Here is a 24193-nt window from a genome sequence, read left to right on the forward strand (position 1 = left end):
GGGAAAAATCTTACTCCTAAACTGTGTGTATATGTGTCTTGTGACTGTCTTTATGTCTCTCTTGTTGTCTGATTTTCTCAGTTGAATTCAGCTATGTCTCCTTGCCTTTCTGCTTTCACAGTCGTTGATTAACCCCATGTGTATAAATAGCCCTACCCTGCTCCTTAGTCTTTGTCATAGTGTCTGTTTTTTTTCCCTACCTATTTTAAGAATCAGTTGAATCACTACTTTAGATTTGGTCTTAACCAAAGGTCTTAATTAACGGTGTGTTTTTGATTTAACCTCTGCCGTCTTGTGTCTGCACCTGGATCCTCTACTTGCAGTTCCTGACAGTCCATAACTGATTCAAGGATAAATTCGATAGAGAGCAGTGAATGTAGGAGGGGTCTAAAAAACATGCAATTAAAAAGATCTAAAAGAATTCCCAAGCAAAAATGTCAGACGTAAGATTTAAGTAAGATTTAGGTTGGATTAAAAGAGAAAGGAAAAATTGTTTATTTCGATATCATACAGTTGCTCACTTCAAAACAACCACATCACATTGAGAAACAACAGAATGGAAAAAAAGAAAAATAAACACAGATTAAGCATTCGTACATGTCTTTCCACGATTGTTTCTTCTGACCTGGGATGAGGAGGGGGGTGGTTATAAAGAAGGAGGGAGGACATTATTGGCTGAAGAGCCTCAGCACACATAACCTGCTCATCCAGTCATCCCACAATTTAGGCAGGTCACAGGTTGAAAAAGTCTCACAAAGTTTTATTTACAAACAGCAGCCTAGATGATAGAAACAGCGAGATTTATTCATCCTGTGGCACAACTAGAAATTTTATCATTAGGTTTGCTTTGTCAGTTAAACAAAGTTGAATTCGTTGCTGAAGGAAGTCTACCAAATGTCAGTCGCACAGTAGTCGTTGTGGTTCATTTGTGTATTTGGATATAGGTAACAGAAGCAGGATAGTGCTAAGCAGTGCTCCCCATAAACTGGATTTTGGATTAGAAAAATATCTCTTTCAACAGACGATTAGGGAATGAGAAAAAGCTAACATTACAAAAGTGTCAGCATACAAAAGGGAGATATCCTAGATTAGAAATGAAAATATTTTTCAATTAATTTTTTAAAATTTCCCCAATAAGTTTCTGAAGAATCCCGTTCAAATGTGCCATGCACAGAGGCAGCAAATGGGTGTTTTTGAAAAATAGGAGGTAGCTTCACAGACTGATTTTAAATTTAGGTTTAAAAGAAAAAAAACAAGGCTAAATGCAGAGTTCATATAATTTCAGATAAAGATTTTTGAACTAAAAGAGTCATACATTGATCTAAGCATGAACAAATTGCAAATTGTTTTAACGTAAACTCAGTGACTACAGCATGACTGTTTGGTAAATGCTGAGCATAAAGAGCAAGAATAAAAGTAGATTATTATATAGAAATGAAATAATTGATGATTTTAATGAAAGCTGAAGACTTCTGTTGTTGTCAGTGACAAATAACACTGGCAACAACCGCCATTCAAGCTTCCAAGAGGCTAAAGATATAATCAATAAGATCAAAGATTTGGCAACATGAAGCTCAGATACAGCAAAATTAAAAGGCTGTTGTTGAAAATGCAGAACATAAATCGCATCAAAACAGAATTTGAATTATGGATTTTAACTTTAAGTAGCCGCAGTAGCACTTTAACCTGTCATTTGTATTTTTTACCACAAGATGGCAGCACACACAAAGAACTAAACACTGAGGGTGCTGTAAATCAAAAAACAAACGATGTAGGCTGTGGTTTCAAAGTAAAATGGAACACGTACCGCACACATTTAAAGACCTTCAAGTGTTTTTACAAAGGGTAATACAGGACAGTTTGTTTTTGTTTGTTTTTTTTAATCAAATGTACCCGAGAAAGATAATGTCAACTTTGTATTCCTTGTGGCCATTTTAGCCTTCTTTGAAGGTCTGGTCTTGCAGGGTTTTTGGTCACGCTGACCTTGGCCCTTCCACTGTCATTATAAACAAAAGGACACCAGGGCCAAAGTAGCATCTGTAGTCTGCTCTGTCAGTAAATCACTCCTCACCTGCTCATAAAGGCTGACTAATACAAAAACTCCCTCTTCGTCCTCGTTTTCAAAACCACCCTTTAGAGGTGAAGTACTACAAGAACCTTTTCTCACATGTTTAAGGTCACGAAAGAATCCATCGCTCAGTTTACTGACAGCTGTCATCTCATCTGTGTATTCAGACTACACACATTTAAAAAGACACACAACCCATTTCTTGATTTTTCTGAGTTCTTCAGATTTTAACCACCATGAGTCTCCCCACATCTTCCCTTCAAACGTTCTCCCCGCGCTATCTTTCTCTCTCAGTTACTCCCACAACTGTTCTCCTCTGTCATGGCTTCAGTTTTGTCCCCCTTCATGTCTTCTTCCTCCTCATCTTCCTCCTGTGCTGGTTGTATCTGCTTGGCCGTCTCTCTCACGCTGGAAAACTTGTCTGACTGCTCAGTGGCAGCTGTCTCTTGGCGATCTGAGGAGGCAAAGACTGGTATCAAAACCAGCAGTAAAAAAAAATCACAACTACCTTTGCTTATATCTAACTGTAGATACCATTACAATACCATACCATTGTGTCACAAATTTAATAAGGAATGGTAAAGTAAATTCTGGTAAAAGAGATGCCTGCTGGGCAGAAGGACACAAGTACTGACTCTAGAGCTAAAGCTTTTTAAGCAATTTCCTGCTTCAGGTATCTGAAACCCCATGACTTTTGCACTGTTTTGTGCTCTTGGTTAATTAATTTAGTAGTGAGAACATTTTAAAAAGAAGCTTTATAGTTTCACTTTATTTCTTTATTCTTATTCTATGTCTTTTCTAAACTGCAAACTCACTTAGTATTTCAGACGCACTGAAAAGGAGATTGTGTTCATTCCTGAAAATGATGAACAGCTACCTGATGAAATAACTTGAGTTCCTTGGTTTGTCTTCTGTTTGTTATAGGATAGGCCGAGTCCGAACTGTGTCGCTTGACTGAAAGAACAGATGAATTGTCATCAAAAAAGCCCAATCAGTATATTTTAGCATCCTGTTTGGGTACTTTGTGTTTCAGCAGGCTTCCACAAAGGGATTTACCGAGAGAGTCTGTCATCTGGGCCGACAGAGCAATAATTCTGAATGAAATGCCACTGCTCTCGTGTGACTTTATGGGGATTATAAACCTATAATTTGGCATCATAAAACCAAACACACAGCGCACATAAATCTGATTATTATGCAAAATAAGAAAATGCACATATATAAAAAAGTTTAAATCAAAGAGATATGTAGATTTGTTTGTTTTTCTTTTGGCAGAGATTAAAATTTGCACAGATGCACATCCTGGCTGGCCTCTTGCACTGGGATAGGTGTTGGTGACACATCAAGACTTCCAATACATTTGGGTTAAGAGATGGAGGGATAATGTAGCACAAGAGCTGTACCAGCTGCTCAGCACACAAGGGGCTTCCAGATGCTGAAAACCGCAGAGCAATTGTTTACTAAGAAGCACAAAAATGTAATCTTACTGTGGTTTGCTATTTTTCTTTTGTTTGTGCCTGATTTTTCTTTCAGTTATCTTAAACTGCATATAATAGTCCCTCACTAGACACTTTGTTAGTTATACCTTGCTATTACACAGTTGTACCTGCTTTTACCTTCAGAATTGCATTAACTGTTCATGGCATATGTTCAACAAGGTGCTACAAACATTCCTCAAAGACTTCATATGGACATGAAAGCATTACACAGTTAGAAAACAGCTTAAGATAATTTAAGCTTTGTGATATGGTGTGTTATCCTGCTTGATGCAGTACAATGTGGTCATAATGGAAATGGTCAGCAACAATACTTAACTAGGCTGTGGTGTTTAAATGAGGCTTAGTTGGTACTAAGGGCCCCAAAGTGTGCTAAGAAAATCTCCACATCATTACATCACCATCAACAATCTGAGGCCAGAGGTCAGATGGGGCCATAGTTTCATGTTGTTTATGCCAAATTCTCAAACTTACTATCCATATGTTGCAGCAGAAATCAAGAGAGAATGCAGTCTGGGCATTCTCCTCTAACCTCTGGCATCAACAACGTGTTTTCACAGAGAGAACTGTTGCTCGCTTATTTTTTTCTTTTCCACACCATTCTCTGTAAACCCCACAGATGGCTGTGTGGAGAAAATCCCAGGAATTTCCTAAATACTCGGAGCAGCTTCACTCAGAACAACAACCATGTCACATTTAAAGTGACCAAAATAAACTTTGAACTTCAGCTGGTCATCTTGACCATGTCGACATGGCTAAATGTATTGGTTTGCTGCTATGGGTTTGTCTGTCAACGAGTAATTAAACAGGTGTACCCTAAATCTGTGCTGAGATGATTTCCTTATACGGTCATCTAAATCTGTTTGTGGAAGCTAGGTGAAGAAGTCATGTGATGGCTCATGTGATCAATAAAGGATCAACAACCACCTCCAAAGGGGAGAACTCCTATTAGGGAGCGAAAAGCTACAACGGTGTCCTGTATGAGAAAATTTCATCTTGAAATTGCAAATAACTGAAAAACATCATTAGGGAAAATGTACAGAAATGGGAACAACTTGGCTATACATACAAACTAGAAGGAAAAATACACCTTTGGACTAGTTAAAAAGTGATATTTTGTGATTTTCAGTGTATAAGCTTCTCATATGAGATTGTGATTTTAAATCTTAATGTGCAAACTTTTCCAGTTTTTCAAGTTTTTTTGAGCACAATTTTTTCTCCAGTCACTTTGAAATAATTACCAACTAGCTGCTAATTTAACTGGTGATATCAGAATGCAACCAATCGATTACTGCATGACACTAAACCATTTATCCTAGTAAAAAATCCAATGACCCAACCAAACAAGACCCATAAAATTAACAGCTTTAAGTCCCTCAAAGTGTATTTTGGCTTTGAGAAACAAACATCGCTGTAACAGTGTTGTTACTGTGCTCCCTGACAGTTGAAAGAGAGCCTCCCTCTCACCAGCAGCTTTGGTGGGAGCTGCATCCTCTCCCTCCTCTCCCTTCAAGTAGTCCTCATCCTCCTCCCCTTCACAAGGGTCTTCCAAGGGAGGGTAGACACCTAGTTTCTGCATATGCGCTTCAGCCATCTTCTGCACAGCTACACACAGGTAAACACACACAGGGACAGCCACACAAACACATGGACACAGACACAGGGATAGAGGGATATGTTGTTTTGGTTTCACCACACTTCAACTCTGTCAGTTTTTGTCAAGCCTCACAGGGGTTTTTGAATGCATGCCAGGCAGGCAGAAGGCCAGTTATACACATGCACTGACAGACAGGCAGACAGGCAGGCAGGCAGCTACAAAACGGTATCCCGCACTGATTTTTACAGTAGAGCTTCCGCTGTTGTTTTCTAGCTCTCCTCTCACCCTGTTTTCCCATCTGTTTATTTGCACCCTACTCGACTGCCCACCCTCCCCAGCGCTATCTTTTGGCAATACTGACTCATCCTCTTCTCTCTCTCCGTTCACTCTCTTTAGTGATATTATCTCAGCCACTCTCTCGCTTCCTCTAGGTCACCTTGGCTTCTCTCTCTATCATTTTTTCACACCCTCACTTACACAGTGCGGCAGCAGCACTAAGGCAGGTCAGTTTTTAGCTTGAGATAGGTTATGCAACTAGAAATAATAGAGTTAGTTCTCTCTTTCACTCTGCGTCTGAGCTGATAAAGGGCAGATTTGAGATGCAGAACAAGGCTTCCTGGCTCATTATATCATCACTCGACATGTGGCAGCGCACACCCACAAATCCAAAGTAAAAGAAACCCCACCGACAAACTTACCTTCCTTATTGACCACATGCAACAAAGACACAATAGAAAAATGCACGTCTGTGTTCATGTATGCATTTTAATCACACCTATATGTGTGTGTTCGTGTGCGCCACAGCTGTATACACAACTGACTGTAATCCTGGATGATCCAGACTTTCCTAGACTCTCACTCAGTGTCTCACAGCTGTCACACTCTAATCTCTCCCTTTCTCCCTTTCTCTTTTGGTCACACACAGATATATGGACCCTGCTGCTGAGTGTAATATAAGGGCAGAAGCAAACAGAAACACAACTATGCATATCACACACGCGCATGCAGTGAAAAAAAAAGAAACCCCTTTATTGCATATCCACCCATCTGTCACATGCACCTTTATAAGGCGTTAGAACGCAAGTAAGAAATGCTTGCAGGGAAGCACGGTAAAACAAAGAAAGGATTTAAACACAAGGATGAATCACAACACACACAACCACCACCTGTAACACAAATGCTTGTACCAACCTTTGAGTGATGGCGGCTGATACACATTTGGATTAACTCGTTTTGGTTTGAGGACTCCATTCTCTCCTACAACCCACTGTGAAGAGAAAGAGCGAGCCACTAATCATGACATTCTTCGTCAGTCTGTCCTCAAAGCATCGGCACCTCGGAAGTTTTATTCACTATATTTATTTTATTACATAATTTGAAATTTCAGTTAAAACACCAACTTCCTCATTGGGATCTAAAGTCATAACATGCATGCAAAATATCTCCTACATGACTGATGCAATCTTTTTTTAGTTCTTGTGGTAACTCTGGAGGCCTCTCCTTAGTTATTCAAGTTGTTTTGGGGGAATTTTGGCTTCCAAACACGCCAGAAGCTGATTTGAAGTTTGTAGGTACACACTGGAGAGCAATGACAAACTGTTCCTCTTCATTAGAAGAAACATAACCATGAGGAAAACGGGGGAAAAGCATGCAAATTTAAAATAGCCTTGTTCCAAAACATTAAGAATATAAAGGATGGCATTTTCAAACAGCTATTTACACACTGCAGTTTTTGATGCAAGCATTAACATCTCTAAACCCAAGGTGTCATGTTTTGTCATGATTGTGCCTGCTTATATTATCTTACATTGGCTAGGCATGCAGTATAATTGTTGGATGTCCAGTCTGCAACTCAGTAATGTCAGCACTACATGCTACTACATGCTGGTTTTCCCAAGTTCTCTTAACTCTTCGTGCCATGCTTAATCTTCAGGATCTTCACTAGAATGTGAAAAGTGTTATCGTCAAACCTGCTTACACTGAATTTTACTCAAGCTTTCAGCCTCATCTCACCAACATCAAGTAAACAAGATATTTTTTAACCTTGGTGCTCAAATAGTTTTAAAATTTCAAGGTGAGTTTGAACTGTGGCTAAACACAAACTCAACACACAGGATTCAATGTGTGTGGAGTCATTAAGGAAAATGGATTATTATGTTGTTAGACAGTGAAATAATGGCATGAAGTAAATTATATGTTGTAGGTAAAGTAGTTACGTGGTTAATAGGATTGAAATCTAATGTAGGAGGATGGATGAGAGCACAAAGACACTTATATAAAAAAGTGTTTTGTCTTCACCTTTACCTGATGGGTGGACTGATCATCCTCAGGAGATGACTGGTCGGCTACTCTGAACAGTGTGGCGGGTGTTGGCCTCCGGCGTCGGATCTGCGAACAAACAACACAAATGGCAGCCATAAATAAATGAATAACAAAACTGACTAACACTATATTATTAATAATGCTCAGCACAAAGCCATATCAATCACACGGATCCCTATGTTGACAGTTTATGCTGGTGAAGGGCATTGCTGGGCCCTCAAGGACTTCATTAGTCCTACCTCAGATTTATTTGACAGGTCAGCAGCCAACAGTGACTTTCAGTGTTCAGTACTGGTCACGTCAGAGCACACGCAACAGTCAGGTGCAATAGAAGAATCATTTAGAAACCTCAGATTTTAAAGACAGAGTAAACAAAGAGAATTCTGTGGTGTGAAACAGAAGAAAATTATTCTTTTGACAAAGGCTTTATTTGAAATGAATGTTCTCCTCACATTTACACAAACATGTTTTGGCACCTGTGTGCACCAAACATGCAAATATGAAGTCTCCCAAACAGAGAGTCCATAGAAAAGGGATTAAATGAACCACAGCAATCAGCCGAGACACTCCCATCCACTCGCTCCTTTTCCACTCCGAATGACTGCTTCTTGGAGGCCTAATTCAGGTAGCTGACAGCCTAAAAGCAGAACGGGGCCAGACAAAGTGCAGATCTGAGCTACACCTCTACAGCACGAGCCACTGTATACAGCAAACTCTCTGTTCCTGGGAACAAATGCACAGTTGTGCCTACAGCTCCACAGTATCATGGCCTGTCTGTGGAAATTCACTCACCAGAAGTGCTCAATGTGGCTCATTGACCCAGTGCACAAAACACAGGGCCCTGCACGTATACAGAGACAAAAGTGCATTTAGCTCAGTCAGTCAGTTAGTATATATGAAGCAAATATCGATGGACAATTTGAAACTGAGCTCCTGGAATTCTGGTGCACATAATTGGACAACTTCTAAAACTATTTTTTTAATAAGATTTAATCAGAAAAATAACCAGAATTTTTGATTTGTCTTAAAAGAAATGATTAATTTCCACCTAGACAGGCTTGTTTCTGTGCATGTTTTCCTACTCTTTTTCAGCACAAAACTTGGCAATGACTGAAGTAAATTTACACTGAAGCTCACATTCACAGTCTCTGTTTCCTATGTTGGAACAGACTGTAAACCTTTAAGAAGCAAACAGGAAGTGACTGTTTGATAATCAAAGGATAAGTTTGGGGTGGAGTATTACTTTTCAGAGTATTTTTCCCTTGCTAAGCAGAACGTGTCGGGGCCTTTATAGAGAAAATGTACGTGCACAGCTCAGATCTTTGGCTCACATTTTCTACAAATCTACACAATTCCCAAATGCATAAAATAAAATGGAAAAAATAAATGGAAAAATGTTTAAAAAATATATAAAACACATTTTAAAAAGGTAAAAGCAGTGGTATTAGTCAGGCAAATCAGGTGCTGAAAGATGTCCTCTGTGGAGCAAGCCAACCTTGCCCATGACATGAACCTATGTGCTGCTGTTTACTATATCACATAACATCGCAGGAATATAGTTAAGTAGTCTGGCTCCATACGGAGAGTTGTGTTTGTGTTTGTTTCTCTTCTGTCGTGTGCGTCATCACAACGAGGCGCATGTTGCCAAAGCAGAGGCTTCCACGGCCCACGTGGTGGAAATCTGCCTCTGTCAAATTCAAAGACATGGAGTAATCAAGCATGGATTTCACCCTTATTTATATCACCAGACACACATTTTAATCTCATCACGCAACTTCAGGCTTTCCTGCTTCCCCTGGATCTCTCACACTATCTGTCTTTCTCTCATTCTCCTCTCATTTCCTCCTTGCTCGATCCGTTGCTTCCTCTATCCTGTTTACTTCCACATCCATCCTGATTTTCATTCCTTGACAGTGACATTAACTTCATCCACTGTTCGCCTCTCCTTTTCAACACCAGTCTGTCATAACCAGACTCATATTAGTGTGTTTTTGTTTCCTTTTTTGTCATTAGATGTGTAAGAGGAAAACATCCACAGAGCATCCTTTGACCCCACCTCCGCTTTCCCTGTGTCTCCCCTGGTTAGGTGTGGAGGCCTGGGGCTTCACGTTGATAAGAACCCTGCTGGCTCTGCCTGCATGACACCTGCTAACTGCCTTGCAGGGCAGCCTGAGGTGCTTCAAACCGAGAGCCACAAGAGACAGAGAGAAAATACCAGATGTTGACATGACCAAGCCTGTGCCCGAGTCCTGGGGACGTAAGCGAGGACTGTATTCAAGTCCAGCAGATTATTGGTATGCTTGTGTATTTGTGTGATATATTTATTAGATTATACTGAGATTGGAGGGCCAGCAGGAAGGTATACGGATGGTTCTGCAAACAGATTCTTGGTTATTAACTGTAATTACTTGATTATTCAATTAGCTGCTTGTTAATTTTTGACTGCCATATCAATCTTTATACAAAAATACCAACAACAAAAAAGGATTGGAAAGTAGATCATTAGTAGTGGATATTTTCAGATTTTCTGTTTTTTAAGACATATTTAAAGTAAGCCATTAGAATATCTTGGGAGACTGCAATGGATGTTTCCACTACTTTGTTATATTTTGTTAGTTCCCACTCCTGTTTTTTGGTTTCTTTACTGTGATGTGAGCTTATGTTTACAAAAGAGAAAGGCCAAGCCAAAGAGAAAGGTGTATTATATTATTATATTTTCTAAACTCCAGATCAGGATCCCCAAAGTGATTAAGGTAGGAATGATGAGATAAACAGGATATGTCTTGATGCACACTCAATAAAATGACTAAATGGGATAACTTCACTGCTCTGTGACTTCACTGTGAAGCATAATATGATGATCTAGTTACCAGTAACTGCTCTCGTGCTCAGCATGCATGTGTTTGTGTGTGTGTGTAAATGGTTGTTATCCAAGGGCTCGTCATCTAAACACTCAGCATGGTGGTCTCATGAAATGTCACGACACAACAGAAGACCTCCTATAGCATGAGGCACAGTTTGCAATGCATGTAATGAAAAAAAATCACAGTGTTTATAAACATTTGTCACATTTACGTACACAAAGTGATGCCGACAGTGGTGGCGGTGGTGACCTGCTGTTGTTTTGTGATGCCGGCAATGCATAAGCATACATATTGACTCTAGTAATTTTCCAACCTTAAAACCCACTCCACTCTGAGTTACATAATATCATATGTGACTTCCTCATTTATGGCAACACTAGGGCAAAGCATGTGAGATTACTCCAGCGCTTTATCCCTCTATCCCCTCCCTTCACTGCTTTTCTAAACCCCCTGCCCCCAATCTCCTCAACATTCCACCACTGGCAGCAATTGTTTTTGTACCAAGATCAGTCAAGCTGCAATGGACTTTCACTCAGGGACTCTAAGCAGGCGTCTGCAGTGGCATTTCAGCAGCTCCACAGGTGTATGCCTGCAGGCTTCCCCTAAGAGCCAGCAGCACCCCACTAGGTTTCACAAAGAGCTTTGTCTCAATAAAAATACTGGCTCATAGATCATAGCGTATAAAGGTGTTTCAGTTTATCTGAAGCTGAATTTGATTAATGTCCTGCAAATGCACTGTGTGGCAGATACAAACAGAAGGCTAAACGTAATTATTTGTACCGGTGTTTCTATAAGCTGTTTTCAAATATGAACTCAGGATAATGTCAAGAGAATGAAGTCAGACTATCACCCAGCAGTTACCCTTTCTCATACAGCCATGTTCTCACAATTTAAATAATTTTATTTGGTTTATGCAAACCTGAATAGACTGTGCGTGAGCTAGCACACAGCGTAACCACTTCCTCTTTGAAGTGACCTTTTCTTTAAAAAAAAAAGCACTTTTCTCACATAGTATTGAGGAGATAAGGAGGTTACAGCTAAAGCTGTGCTCTTACATGAAGTGTACCTGTGCAACAGATTTTTTTTCATGTGTATATAAATAACCTTGCCAAGTTTAACAGGATACAAAGCACTATAGTACCCAGGTGTAACGCCAATATAGTACTGAGTCACTGATAAGTGTTGACTTTGCATGTTTTTGAATGAGTTCAAATATGTGTGTGTTAGCTCAGCACTCTCCTCCATTGCAGTCTGGATGCAGATGGGCTGATATGGGTCTGCTCCCCAAAGACCATCCTCTAAGCTGGTGCTCTTGTGGCTGGGTCTATAAAAAGCAGTTTCAGTAGGACAGCATAAACTAGATCACAGGAGTCCCTGTGGGATGAAACCGAAAGGTTCTAAAACTCTGCACCAGTGCTAATAGTCGGGTATCCCGAGAGGAGTCTGCTGTGCAGATCTGGCCCCAATATGGGCAGAAATCTGTGCCATCAGAAACTGAATTTGAATAAGTTCAATTTGAATTTGAATTGCTCAGATTGAATCTGAATTGTAACTTGAATAAATGCTTTTGAAAACTGAATTTGAATTAGTCTAATTTGAAATTGAATTTATGGTTTGAAAATGATCATCACTAAATTGAAATTGAATTTTATATTTTGAAAATGAATTGATTTGCTTTGAAACTGCATTTTATCCTTTAAAAATTCAGCTCTCGAATAATTTCAGTTTCACTTCTCACCATTCAGTTTCAGTTCTACAATTCAATTTCAGTTCCAAAATTCAGTTTTTTGGAACTTACATCCGGTTCCGGTTCAAGCGCAGATTAATAGAACTACGTTTTACTAGCGGACCGAAAGTGTTACCGACGGGAATCTACAGCATCTTGAGCTGAATTAAGACTTCAGAAGTCATTCGTCATGTCGAATGACCAGCGGATAAACTCTCAGGTTGGTAATAAATGTATTACATGTATAAGAACAAGCGTCATGTTAACAAAAGATAGCCGTACAGTAACTGTTATGCTTATTGTAGCTGTTAGCTAAAAACGGTAATTTAGCGTAGTTTGCCCTGAATTCAGCTTTGACAAACAAATATGATCGACTGTTTCTAGTAGAATTCCAAAGTTGTCATCTTGGACCCTCTCAGAGTACCCCCTCTGTATGCTTGCAGAGACCCCTACAGTAGGGAAACATGCAAAACGGTGCCCAAACCTTTGTATTTTAGCTTTATTTATGTCTTATGCTGGGCAGACACTGTGCGATTTTTTTCAGTCGCACGATTCAGCTCCTGCTCAAACTGTACGATTGACTCGCAGGGGTTAGAAGTTCGTAGGTCACGATGCAGGGTCTCACACTATACGGCCCGATGCTCTGATGCGACCCGAGTGCTCACACTGTGCGTCCATAAAATGAAGGTTATAAGAGAAATTCTGTTGCTCGCTCTCCCTCTCTGTCTTTCACTCACACAGACACACCACCACCATCAACTTTGCTAAATTTCTAATGAAAAACATTGATCAGGCAGCTGTGATTGAGCAGCAGTGTAGATCCAACTATTTTCACGGTTGTTGTGGTCGTGATAATTTTGTTAGGCCACATCGAAAAGGTTCGGGTGAGCTTGCCATAGTTCTACAAGTTGTGCCTCCATCGCTTGTGTCCAGATCACACGCTGCACTGCCGTGCTGCGCCGTCTTTTTCGCTGACATTTGTGTTTGCGCGTGCGCAGTGTGAGAAGCTGCGGTGACACCCTCACGACCAAGCGATTGATGATCGGGAGCTGGTCGTGAGGTGTTAATCGCTTCTCGTTACCCCACGTATACTACACGATGCACGACGCACGATGAAGGCCAAAATCGGGCCGATCGCCAAAACGGTCGCACGACTCAAAAATCGGCTCAAAATGGGCCAAAAATCGCACCGTGTAAGCCCAGCATAACACAGCATCCCAACTCTTTAGCTAACTTAATAACTTTAGCTAAAGTGAATAGTTAGTCTAATTCATTAGTGCAGCATTACTGGATCACCTCTGTTTGAAGTGATATAATATGATATACAACTATCACTGAAACAGCAAACTTTGTAAATAAGCAAACAACACTTCTCATTCTCTAAACGTTTGGCCACAGCTGTAGATTACACTATCAGTGCTTGTTCACTCTTGACAATAATAACATTTCTAAATTTACTTTGTGCATTTACAGGTAAACAATATCTAATATTTTATCTAAATGACTACTTTGTCTTTAAAAAGGGTGAAGAGCCTGAGGCCGGTGACAGTCCAGTTCTACTCTAAGTACATCCTTACAGTGGCTCACAGGACAAGGCCACATTCCTGTCCTGCCAGAAGAGAAGAGAAACTTCAGAGTCTTCATGCAGTTCAACCACACCTGTCATATTCCATATGACAGGGGTCTCAAACTCCAGTCCTCAACGGTCAAAGTGTCATGCAACTTTTCCATGCCCTCGAGGACTGGAGTTTGAGACCCCTGCCGTATGGTGTTCATGCTGTTTTCTACCCCACAGTTACAGCATGTCTGACTGCCTGTTCAGCATATGCAAAAATATATGATGAGTTTAAGCATGTGATGACTAAGGCCTTCCATTATGGTGTTTGTCATCACATGTCACAGATATCTGGATGATCATTTGGAATAAACAAAAACTAAAAACTTGTTACTTCATCTTTTATCTTTATTATTATTATTGTTCTTATTTTACACTTTTCATTGTTAGGCATTAGGTTTATTTGTAGTAGTCCTTTCCAACGTCTTTCCCTCTTCCATGTTACTGTGGCAGCTTGTCAGCATCTATTTGGGGTTGGGAGTGGAACAGAAAGTAAAGAAATCCAAAGTGCCATTAAAACCAGCAGAGGTTCTTATATTTCAGAAGAAGGGATTAATTCAAAAGAAATGACCTCAACGCCATATTTTATTTAGGAACCCTTGAGAGCACTTTGCAAAATAACACATTCTTATAATTTCACCCTCAGATGAGCCAAGCTACGACTGTCAGGGAAGGTGATGTAGGTACAGAGCATATGAGAGTGGTTAAGTTAATGTCTCTTGTCTAGATGAAGGCACAAGAGGGATCAATGGCAAGGCGTAGAGATTCAGTATCTTCAGTCTTCAGTGGACACTCCATTTCTGGCACAAAACACCTGTAAAAGATGGTCGATTTAGGAGGTGACCCGACAACTTCAGCCTGTCAAACATAGTAATGGAGCAGTGTGTTTAAAAAAAATTTTATTAATTAAGCATGCACTCAGTACCCTAAGAATTATTATGGTAGTTAAACACAGTGATAGTTGTATATCACATTATATCACTTCAAACAGAGGTGATCCAGTAATGCTGCACTAATGAATTAGACTAACTATTCACTTTAGCTAAAGTTATTAAGTTAGCTAAAGAGTTGGATGCGGTGTAAGACATAAATAAAGCTAAAATACAAAGGTTTGGACACCGTTTTGCATGTTTCCCTACTGTAGGGGTCTCTGCAAGCATACAGAGGGGGTACTCTGAGAGGGTACAAGATGACAACTTTGGAATTCTACTAGAAACAGTCAATCATATTTGTTTGTCAAAGCTGAATTCAGGGCAAACTACGCTAAATTACTGTTTTTAGCTAACAGCTACAATAAGCATAACAGTTACTGTACGGCTATCTTTTGTTAACATGACGCTTGTTCTTATACATGTAATACATTTATTACCAACCTGAGAGTTTATCCGCTGGTCATTCGACATGACGAATGACTTTTTATTATCTTTAGCAAGTTTTTACACGACCCTATCATACAACCTTAAATGTATCTGTAAAAATATTAGCTTCCCTTTCTCTTGGTCATATTTGATGTTCAGCTGAATATAAAGTCTGAAGGGCAACTAATTTAAACAAAGCCATGATGTTGCCCTTTTCTCTCAGTCATGCCCCTGGAGATAGCCTCTTAAAAACAAATGGAAGAACCCCATGTGGTGCTCTAAGTGCAGTCTGGCAATTTGAAGTCAATAATACAGTAAGGTGAAAAATGATCCCTTTTGTGTGTGTGTGTGTGTGTGTGTGTGTATGTGTGCATGTGTTTTTTTGACTATTTTATCATTTCTGCCATAAAGATTTAATGTGTGATTTTTTTTTATCTATGTTATTCTTTATGCAAGAACTGTGCATAACGTTTTGTCTGTGAGGATATTTACACTGGATTTCTTCCTTTCTGTCTTTTTTCTTTAATTCTTATTTATTAAGATTTACTATTTAAAATTACTAGCAGATAATGCTGGCGGGCTTTAAAAAGGTTGCACTGAGAAACACCCGCTTGTTGAGTTTCCAGCTGTTTCAAGGGGGGTCAAGGACAAGGCTACGCAAATTTCAACCCCAGCTGCAGCTCTGTCAGATCGGTGAATTCCCATAAGTCAGAGAGGCTGCTGCATATTGCTTCTCAGCATTCACATAACACTTTTGCAATGACCTTTGGCCCCACCACCGGCTAACTGGATAAACAGATGGGCAGCAGATAGCATCTGGAGGGGTTCTCCAATGACCCTCAAATAGAAAATGTAATTACCCTGCACCCACTGGCAGAATTACATCATACTCAGACAACCATCCACTCGCCCCACTCTTTCTTCTCTCTCTCACAGTGCCCCCCAGCATTTATGTAATTAGCTGCTGATAACGGCTGGCTTGTTGTTCCAGAGACTGCTGGTTTACCATCACAGTACAAATACTGCGCCACTGGCTGATGAGTGTCAGGAAGCCCCCTGCCAGGCCACAACCCACAACTGGGAAGGTGCCAATCAAAGCTTTCATAGAGAAAGTAACATTGCCAACAGCCTACAATCACAGGAAAATTCCACTTTTGTTTATGCACTCATATTCAGATGTGTCATAGTATGTAGCTGACAGCCTATTGACCTCTGCAGTTGCAGAGGTCAATAGGCTGGCACAAATGGAGGGCAGAGCAGCTATAGTTACTCATCTGCAAAGTCACGTGTAACCACCCGTGATAAATGACATAGAAGTTACTGAAAAGGTTACCAACAATCCTATTTTATTATTCCTATTCCTACTATAATCTCAGTAAAAATGATATTACTGTGAAATATAACAGCATTTCCTTACCCATGTGCCCCATTTATTTTGTTGTTTCTTTTTGCTTTTATCGTACTATGACAGCTTGAAAACTACAACCAGGTGGCATCTGGAGGAGCTCTACAGTGCTACTTCAAATAATTTTCTATAATCTATGTTTCTCAAAGAAAACCTATTGTATTATACCACAAAAATGTGCAGAAGCTTGCTCTAAATATTTACTTCCTTAAAGTAACCCATTTACCGGAATTGAACTCTATCTACACAGAACAGCATGTTACAAAAGAGACATTACAAAATATTAGTTTCCATTTCCAGCAGACTATCTCCTGTCATCTTTCTGCATATCCTTTCTTTTAGCTTTAGGGGTTTCCTTCTAAATGCACCGAAGATAACTGAGAGCTTGAACATGTACAAAGCTTATTAGGTTGCAGGGAGATAAATGCTGGGAAAAAAAATGTCTCAGTTACTGCCCTGAAAATCGGAGATTACAACTCATAGAGCAGCAATAACAAAATGCTATGTCTTCTCTGTGTTGATGAAACAGGGATTGGTACCAATCCTATTTGTTTTGATTCATGCTTCAGTGGTCCCCTGAATATGCTTATATCAGTGTGACTGTCCTGGGACTCCAGCTACAAAGCAACTGACCCTGAAAGCAAAATCAGGAGGGGTGGAAAGCCAGCTAAAAGGTGCAGTGCAGGGTTCAGATCCTGACAACCGCTGATCATCCCACAGATCCTGTCTATCTCTTATCCCCCACCCTCGATTTCTGTCCCTGCTGCTGCCCGACTGTTGCCCTTCTAATCCTATCCCTCAATTTTCATCACAAATGTGGCCACTGTTTTGCTGTACTGGGCAGGGTTAAAAGACATCCTTGCACAGTGCATTGTGATTTCTCTGCTACAGCTAGACAAGAATTTGGATATGTGTTTGGAAATGCACGAATGCACATTAGGGGAATGCACTAGTCTGTATCTTTTCACTCCCTGGCCACAGCCCGACACTGTTTGATTAAAGATTATCCCTGAAGCGAAAAATTAGTGACTGGATTGGAACATGGCACTGGCAGACAGTGGGGGATTTATCGACCAAAATGTTGAAAGTCTAAGGGAGTGTGCCGCAATACTACAAGCATGCAACTTCCATTATGAGTTTTACATGCATGAGCTGCCGAGGGCATTATGGCATATTTTGAACTCACTATGTACTGTGTAATCAGGTGGCAAATCACTCTACCCATAGTCAATATTTACACTTTTTAAGTGTTTGCACATTACACAGGTCTACAGCACAGGAGCCAAGAGGAGGTGATAAATTGTTTGGGTTATATCATCATTAAGAGAGCATGATTTTCAGAATAACACAGTAATGGCTTTCTTACACAGAAGCTGTACTGTTTTGCTTTTTTATGTTTTTGTTTGGAGAAAAAAAAAAAGCAGAAAAAGCATAAATAATTAAATAAAAATTTGGACAAAACTGCTATAAACAGATAGAGGCCATGAATAATATGTTGGCCTCCAGAGTCATTAACTACTCAAAATGCCCCAACTGTCAAAAACAGGGAGGAACACATACATACGTAACCCCAGTAGACAGAAGCCCATTGATTGTGTCCACACTGCAATTATAATGTGTGGTTTCAGCAAAGCAATTCATCTTTCTTTTTTCTTTTCAAAATAATTTCTTAACCAATTAGTTTTTTGCCACCACAAATATCATTAAATTGCTTCGGGCAGGCAGCCTGGAGAGGAACCAGCCTGCGTCACTGGGAAGAGTGAGTAAAACCAACACAGTGGCATTCCTGGCTTTCCACATGCAGGGAAAGATCACTGCATCCTCTTGTCCAGTCCCAGCATGCTTTGTGGCATCCAGCAAGATGTTCTTTCTGGGAGCGCATGTTGACAGTCCCCTAGACAGCAAACACTCACTGCACCAAAGGTCACTGTTTGATGTTTAACCCAGAGAGTGGACTGGGAAGAATGAGGGGAGGACTGGAGGGCCGATAGGTGTTGGCTTTGCTAGGGAGGATGAGGAATTGTATGAAGATCGTCATCAGGGAACTGTGAGTGAAAATCATGCCCTCAATAACACCCTTGACGTTTAATATAGATTAATATGGACTGGGTTACTGTTAGAAGCCTTTTGCCAAATGCCCTTTCCAGGCCTTTGTTATTCCCTTTCATGTTATGCATTTCCTGTCACTTCAACTGGTCAGCATGAGCTAACAGGACCAGGCTGAGTGAAGAAAGAGGAGAGCACAGAGATATGTATCTGCTTGTTGAGGCGGCAGAGAGGCAGACTTGAAGGGAATCAGTGATGCTGTGCCATGACGTTAATCTCTGTCCATTATGCACATTACCTTACATCATTTACAAAGCACGGAGGATTGGTGCCTTTGTGGAGTGGCATTAGTGATGGTAAACACAGCCATGTGCTCTCTCTGTTATGTTTCAGGGTCAATCCTGACCGCTTAATGTGAAGAATATTCTAAAATAATGACTTTTAAAAGTTGTGTATTTTTAGAGCATATAAAGGAGATCGTGCCTGTTTTCCGATGTGGTGCTGGTACGTAATCTAGAACAGATTGAGATCCGTTGATTAACATTAAAAAAAAGACTGGCCCCAAAAGCTGGTACCAGCGCAACACCACAAAACTGCTGGGGCTAAAGTGAGGAGCTACCATGAGAAATTAAGTAATCATTTGCAGAAGCAGCCTGCAGATGTATTTAGATTGAAATGTGGGAGGAAGGTGGAGTACCTAGAGATAACACACACAAACAAGAGGAGAACATGCAAACACCACACAGTCTAGATTCAAACCTAAGACTGTGCTTATGCTTTTAATGTGTCCTCAATACACAAATATATTTTTATGGTATTCAATCACATTAAAATCCAACACATGTAGATTCAAAGATTCTGCCCCCCAGGATTTTCTTCCCAACTTCTGCAGAACATAATGTTTGATTCTCAAATCAGTCCAACAGTAAAATGGACTGGTTCTTATATAGCACTCTTTCTCACCCTTTCACACACACGCATTAATAAAAGCACCTTTTCCTATGCTTAAAAGGTTTTATCCTAGCATTCCCACAGTCACACTCCAATGGATGCAATAGGGTAGTTCCAAAAAGATACCAAAGCAGAACTGGTGATGGTAGCACCAGCACTGAGTATCAATGTCAGGAGGTTAAAGATGGAAGGGGTGGAATTAGAAAGTCTGGATGACACATAGAAATGACTTAATTTATCTGAGTGATCTGAAAAATACAGGTTAAACGTTTATATCAATAAAATAATTTTTCAGTGCAGTGCCACAAACAAAATTTCATGAACCTTCAACATACTGAAGAAGAAACAACTAATTAGTGTCTGAAAATGTGACAAAATAAAACCAAGACAATCTGCATGCAAACTGGGTCAACTAGGGACGGTTTTATGTTAGTGTTATTTGACTTCTATTTATAATGGCTCTTGCAGATGCAAAAACATTCCTCTGGAGTAAACAAGCAGGTGAGAAATGTTCAAAAAAAATCATCTTACACCTTTAAAGGATTTCCAAAACCTGCTATATTCTCCCAAAATGTGCAACATTTCCATGCGTGGGAGGCTTGGAACCGTCACCAAAGAGCATTCACACACATTTACCTCCAAAAAATGAAATTCTACCTATGTAAACAACCTATCACATATACAGAACTATCCATTAAAGTTGACCTTTTAGATGCCAACTGTGGGGGTGCTTTCAATGACATAGTTGGACAGCTTGTCACCATAGTAACAAGGCAGTTCAGTCAATAGTGGTTTTGGGGTTTAAATGCCATTGCAACAAACAGTAAGATGTTACCGGTTGTGTAACAAGTTCCAAAGAATAGTATTGCAACTCATTAGCAAAGTCGGACTAGTGGGCGACAGTAATTGTTATGGGAGGAGAAGGGAATTAAACGAGTGTCGTTAACTGTTACCCCTGCCCACCCACATGTCCCTGGAGAATCCCATCCACCACTGGTAGATGCTATCTGCTTTTAAACACACATAAACACGCATTCTCTCCTGAATGCCCTCTCTGTTTCTCATACTCCCCACCAGCTCATTTGCTTCCTTGTTCTAACTATCAGCATCCATCCATTTGCATGCACAGTAAATAAAACCACCGACCCCAGGCTTTCTAATTCTATGCCTCTGAAACGGTTGTATGGGGAAAGCCATTTGAGAATTTATTCCACATCACACAACACTTTCTACCCACTAGTCCGCTCTTTGGCCTTGCCAGAACTGGTTCAAGATTTCATTGCACTAATTTGTCATTTACAAAAAATGTACAAGTCAGCTAGCAGCACTTCTAACCAACTTGTTTGAAACAGAATCCATATCAGTGGCACTAAAGCATCAAAAAGGTTTTATGTTGCTGATGCACAAATGGCATAATGCTGAAAATCTTGGTACTTAAGTAGTTCTAATAATAATAATTAGATTAACATGTTAGAAAATTTGCAGATCACTAGTTAACTATTACTTAGTTTAAGAGTTACAAATTCAGCCCACCTGGGCATCACTAGTAACAGATGGACTCTTGGAGCTAACGTAAGCTGTTTATGAAAGAAGGACATAACCACTATGGCATTGCTCATTGGTTTTTGAGGTCTGTTTTGAAACTGCAAACTGAGTATTTAGCAAACTTTCCTCTTAGCTTTTGAATAACAGCTTTGTTGAGTGAACAGTATACTTGACTGAGAAACTGACACACTGCAGGCTCTAATGGTAGCAACCTTTTCATGAAGTAGCCATGACGTAAAACATATGCTGTTTATTATCTATTTATCGCCAAATACAGCCATAATTTACAAAATGATCATCATGCTGTATTAAATAAGACTTCAAGCTAGAGATTTAGACCATAAACTTTAAGCCACTTAACTACTGGCTTTTCATACCCAGAAGCTACGTCCATCCTCTATATACAGCTTGTGCTTGCTGAAAAGGTAACTAAAGAGTTTTTGTTTAACTAGTACACCAAAATCCTGAACTAGTGAGAACAAATCTCCAACTAGTACAGACAAAGACCAAATTAGAAGGGGGAAATAAATTAGAAGCCTGACATGGAAGCTTGACTGAAAAGATGTGGTAGTATTAATATGACGTAGAAGTTTCAACCCACATTCCCTATTTGAAGGTGAAGCCCAGGGTCTGGCTGGGAGAATAAAGCCAGCAAATAACCCTAAAAATACGTGATTGTACTTTGAATATTGAGCAATAAAATAAGGATTTTTTTTTTTTTTAAATGAGGGCGTAGCCCACATATGCCAGATTGGTATCCTGTGGTTTCTTGGAAGAGGTGATAAGGATCATAGCATGGTGGCAGGGCATAAGGGAGAAAGAGAATTAGAGGGGAAGGAGGACAGCACGTGTTTATATTTATTTTTAAGTAAAGGTCTTATGAAGTGCTGTGAAAATTTTCCATTTTAAAAATGTATCCTGTAGCAGAGATACATGAGAACATGAGATAAGACAAAAAACATGGAGGAAATTCAGCACAATCTCCAAATAAACTCGTGAAAGTTAAGTGCAATCAGCCAGGGTAATGACAAAGTGTTATCAGAGATCACTGTTCTTTATTAAAAGCCTCTATTTTGCAAGCAGTGAAACAGGGGCAGACACTATGGGAGCTGACCCCAGACAGGTAAAGATCAGGCTTTGTATCTTTGTCTCTTTCCCTTCCTTCATATAGAACATCTCACACTTGTCCTCCCAACCTTTCTCTCATCAAGCCCTCATGAGAAATGAGTCGCTGTCCTCGATCATTCTAAGATACTAAACAGTTTCTACTTTGGCCCACTTATCCCAGATCTAAAATAAGAGCCACCGACATTAGCGCCAAAAGGAGAGATCTCAGTTGTCCCATGAAAAATGAGCATAAAAACTTCCACAGAAAAATGCAGGCATTGCTGAGTCGGTGATAAGATAGCGCTGTGGTAAAAGAGGACTAAAGGATATTACTAGCAAAAGCTTATCTCAAAGGTCAGAGAAGGTGCCAAACAGCCAAGGACTAAAATATGTTTTTTACAAACAAAATGTCACAGAAGGAGCAAAGCTGGCGTGAAACAGAAGATAATGACTTTTGTATCAATGTCACAGTTTTAAACAGGTCAGGATGACATGAGGCAGCAACAAGGCACTAATCTCAAGAGGAAACCAAAACGAAGAGAGGGAAATGTCATCAAAATTTCTCAACAGTGTCTAACACAGCAATCAAATTTATCTTTCTATTGCAAAGCTGTCAAAGTGACACAAAGCAGAGAGAAAACTTGCAGAGAGAAGATGCTGTGAAGAGAGAAATTTTGCCATTGCATGTACAGAATCCAACAAACAATGTGGCCTCTGTATTTGTATGAGGGAATGGTATTTGGATGGGAAACTACCAAAGAGAAATTCATCTGTTAAACTCCAATAGTGAATATTCAGAAACACAAACAGAACTTGTCCTTATGGGCCATACAGTAACCTGACCAGCGCCTGCTCACCATCTCCACTTGCCGTGGATCCAGGTTGGTGGGTGCATTGGCTGGCACAGCAAACTGGATCTTCTTCCTCTCCTTGGGCTCCCCCTCGACCTCGGGTGACACAGAGGGCTCCATGGCTCTGGATCCTGGAGGTCTGACTCCCAGCAGAGAGGAGAGGAAGCAGCTGGAAATCTCTATAACCTCCAAGAGGAACCTCCCACTCCTGGGTAGTCCCAGTCCTGAAGACTTTTCTTCTTTCTCTTGCTTCACTCCTTCACAATCTCTCTCTATTTCTACCTCTCTTAGAAAAAGTGAAAAGACTTTTTTTCACCTCTTTTGCTCTCCTGCAGCTGCTAAAATCCCCCTACACCTCTCTGGGTTTCACTCTTTCCCTGTTTGCAGTCCCTTTAAACCTGTGCAGCAGGAGTGAATGAGGCATGTCCTTAGATCTGGCTGTGAGGGAGCGAAGTGGGTGGATAGAGAGTGGAGGGGAGGGGCCAGTGACCAAAAGAAGGTGGAGATATTCAGGGAGAGGGAGGAGTCACAGTAAATGGGGAGGAGGGAAAAGAAGACGTGACAAGGGGTGGAGGGTGGGCAACGCTTTTTTCTACCTATTTAAGCTGAAGTTGATTTGTAATCAGAAAAAAATAGTAATCTCATCACATCAGCTGAGCCTCTTTTGGCCTCTATATGTGAGAGATTTATGATGGGAGATGAGGGTGGCAGGGAGTGCAAGGAGAGATAAACAAGAGGAGAGTGATACGTGCCGTATGCAGGAGGAATGTACAGAGGGATCCTGCTGCTAAGCCGATGCCACCGACATTACTGGATTTACAGGCGGTGTTGTATGTAATGCTATGACCATATGACTGATAGCAGTCAGGGAAAGTACCACGATTGTCAGAGAGAAATACTCAGGATGTCCTTCTGTCAAAAGCTTGATTGGATCTCAGTGAAAAAAACAAGTAAATGTATGCCAAATAAGATAAAACTTATCACAACCTTGGCTTGTATGATTTAGAGTGAATGGGACATAGTGATCTTTAGATGACAAACATGGAGAAGATACAAGTGAGAATGAGAGAGGGGGAAGACATTGTGGTGACATACAGGGAAAAGAGGACAGCGTCAGTGTTATTTTCAGGGCCTTGCTGTTATTTCACTCACATGGCAGAGGGATTTGGACAGTGGAGAGGAGTGGATTTGGCCTCAGGACAGAGTTGGGCTTTGGCATAGGCTGGAATGAAGGAGTCAGCT

The 24193-nt window shown here is 40.3% G+C and overlaps 1 protein-coding gene and 1 long non-coding RNA gene across 3 annotated transcripts; one reads left to right on the forward strand and one right to left on the reverse strand.

Annotated features, from left to right (window-relative positions):
* Positions 1-471: 471 nt before the first annotated feature.
* ppp1r1b (protein phosphatase 1, regulatory (inhibitor) subunit 1B) lies at positions 472-23384 on the reverse strand. Of its 2 annotated transcripts, none has more exons than XM_080905099.1 (5): positions 22958-23384; positions 7466-7549; positions 6353-6428; positions 5032-5169; positions 472-2522 (listed from the first exon to the last, which is right to left on the reverse strand). In XM_080905099.1, the coding sequence occupies exons 1-5, from the start codon at positions 23069-23071 to the stop codon at positions 2359-2361; spliced, it is 576 nt and encodes a 191-aa protein (XP_080761225.1). In that variant the 5' UTR covers positions 23072-23384; the 3' UTR covers positions 472-2358. The 2 variants fall into 2 exon arrangements, with proteins under 2 accessions (XP_080761225.1, XP_080761224.1); XM_080905098.1 differs by having other exon boundaries at positions 7460-7549.
* On the forward strand, positions 11816-14021 carry LOC308411240. Its single transcript, XR_013974352.1, has 2 exons — positions 11816-12293; positions 13597-14021. It is a non-coding gene; the product is annotated as an uncharacterized lncRNA (long non-coding RNA).
* Positions 23385-24193: the final 809 nt, after the last annotated feature.

The sequence above is a fragment of the Rhamphochromis sp. 'chilingali' genome (assembly GCF_963969265.1).
Source record: "Rhamphochromis sp. 'chilingali' genome assembly, chromosome: 15".
Classification (NCBI taxonomy): Eukaryota; Metazoa; Chordata; class Actinopteri; order Cichliformes; family Cichlidae; genus Rhamphochromis; species Rhamphochromis sp. 'chilingali'.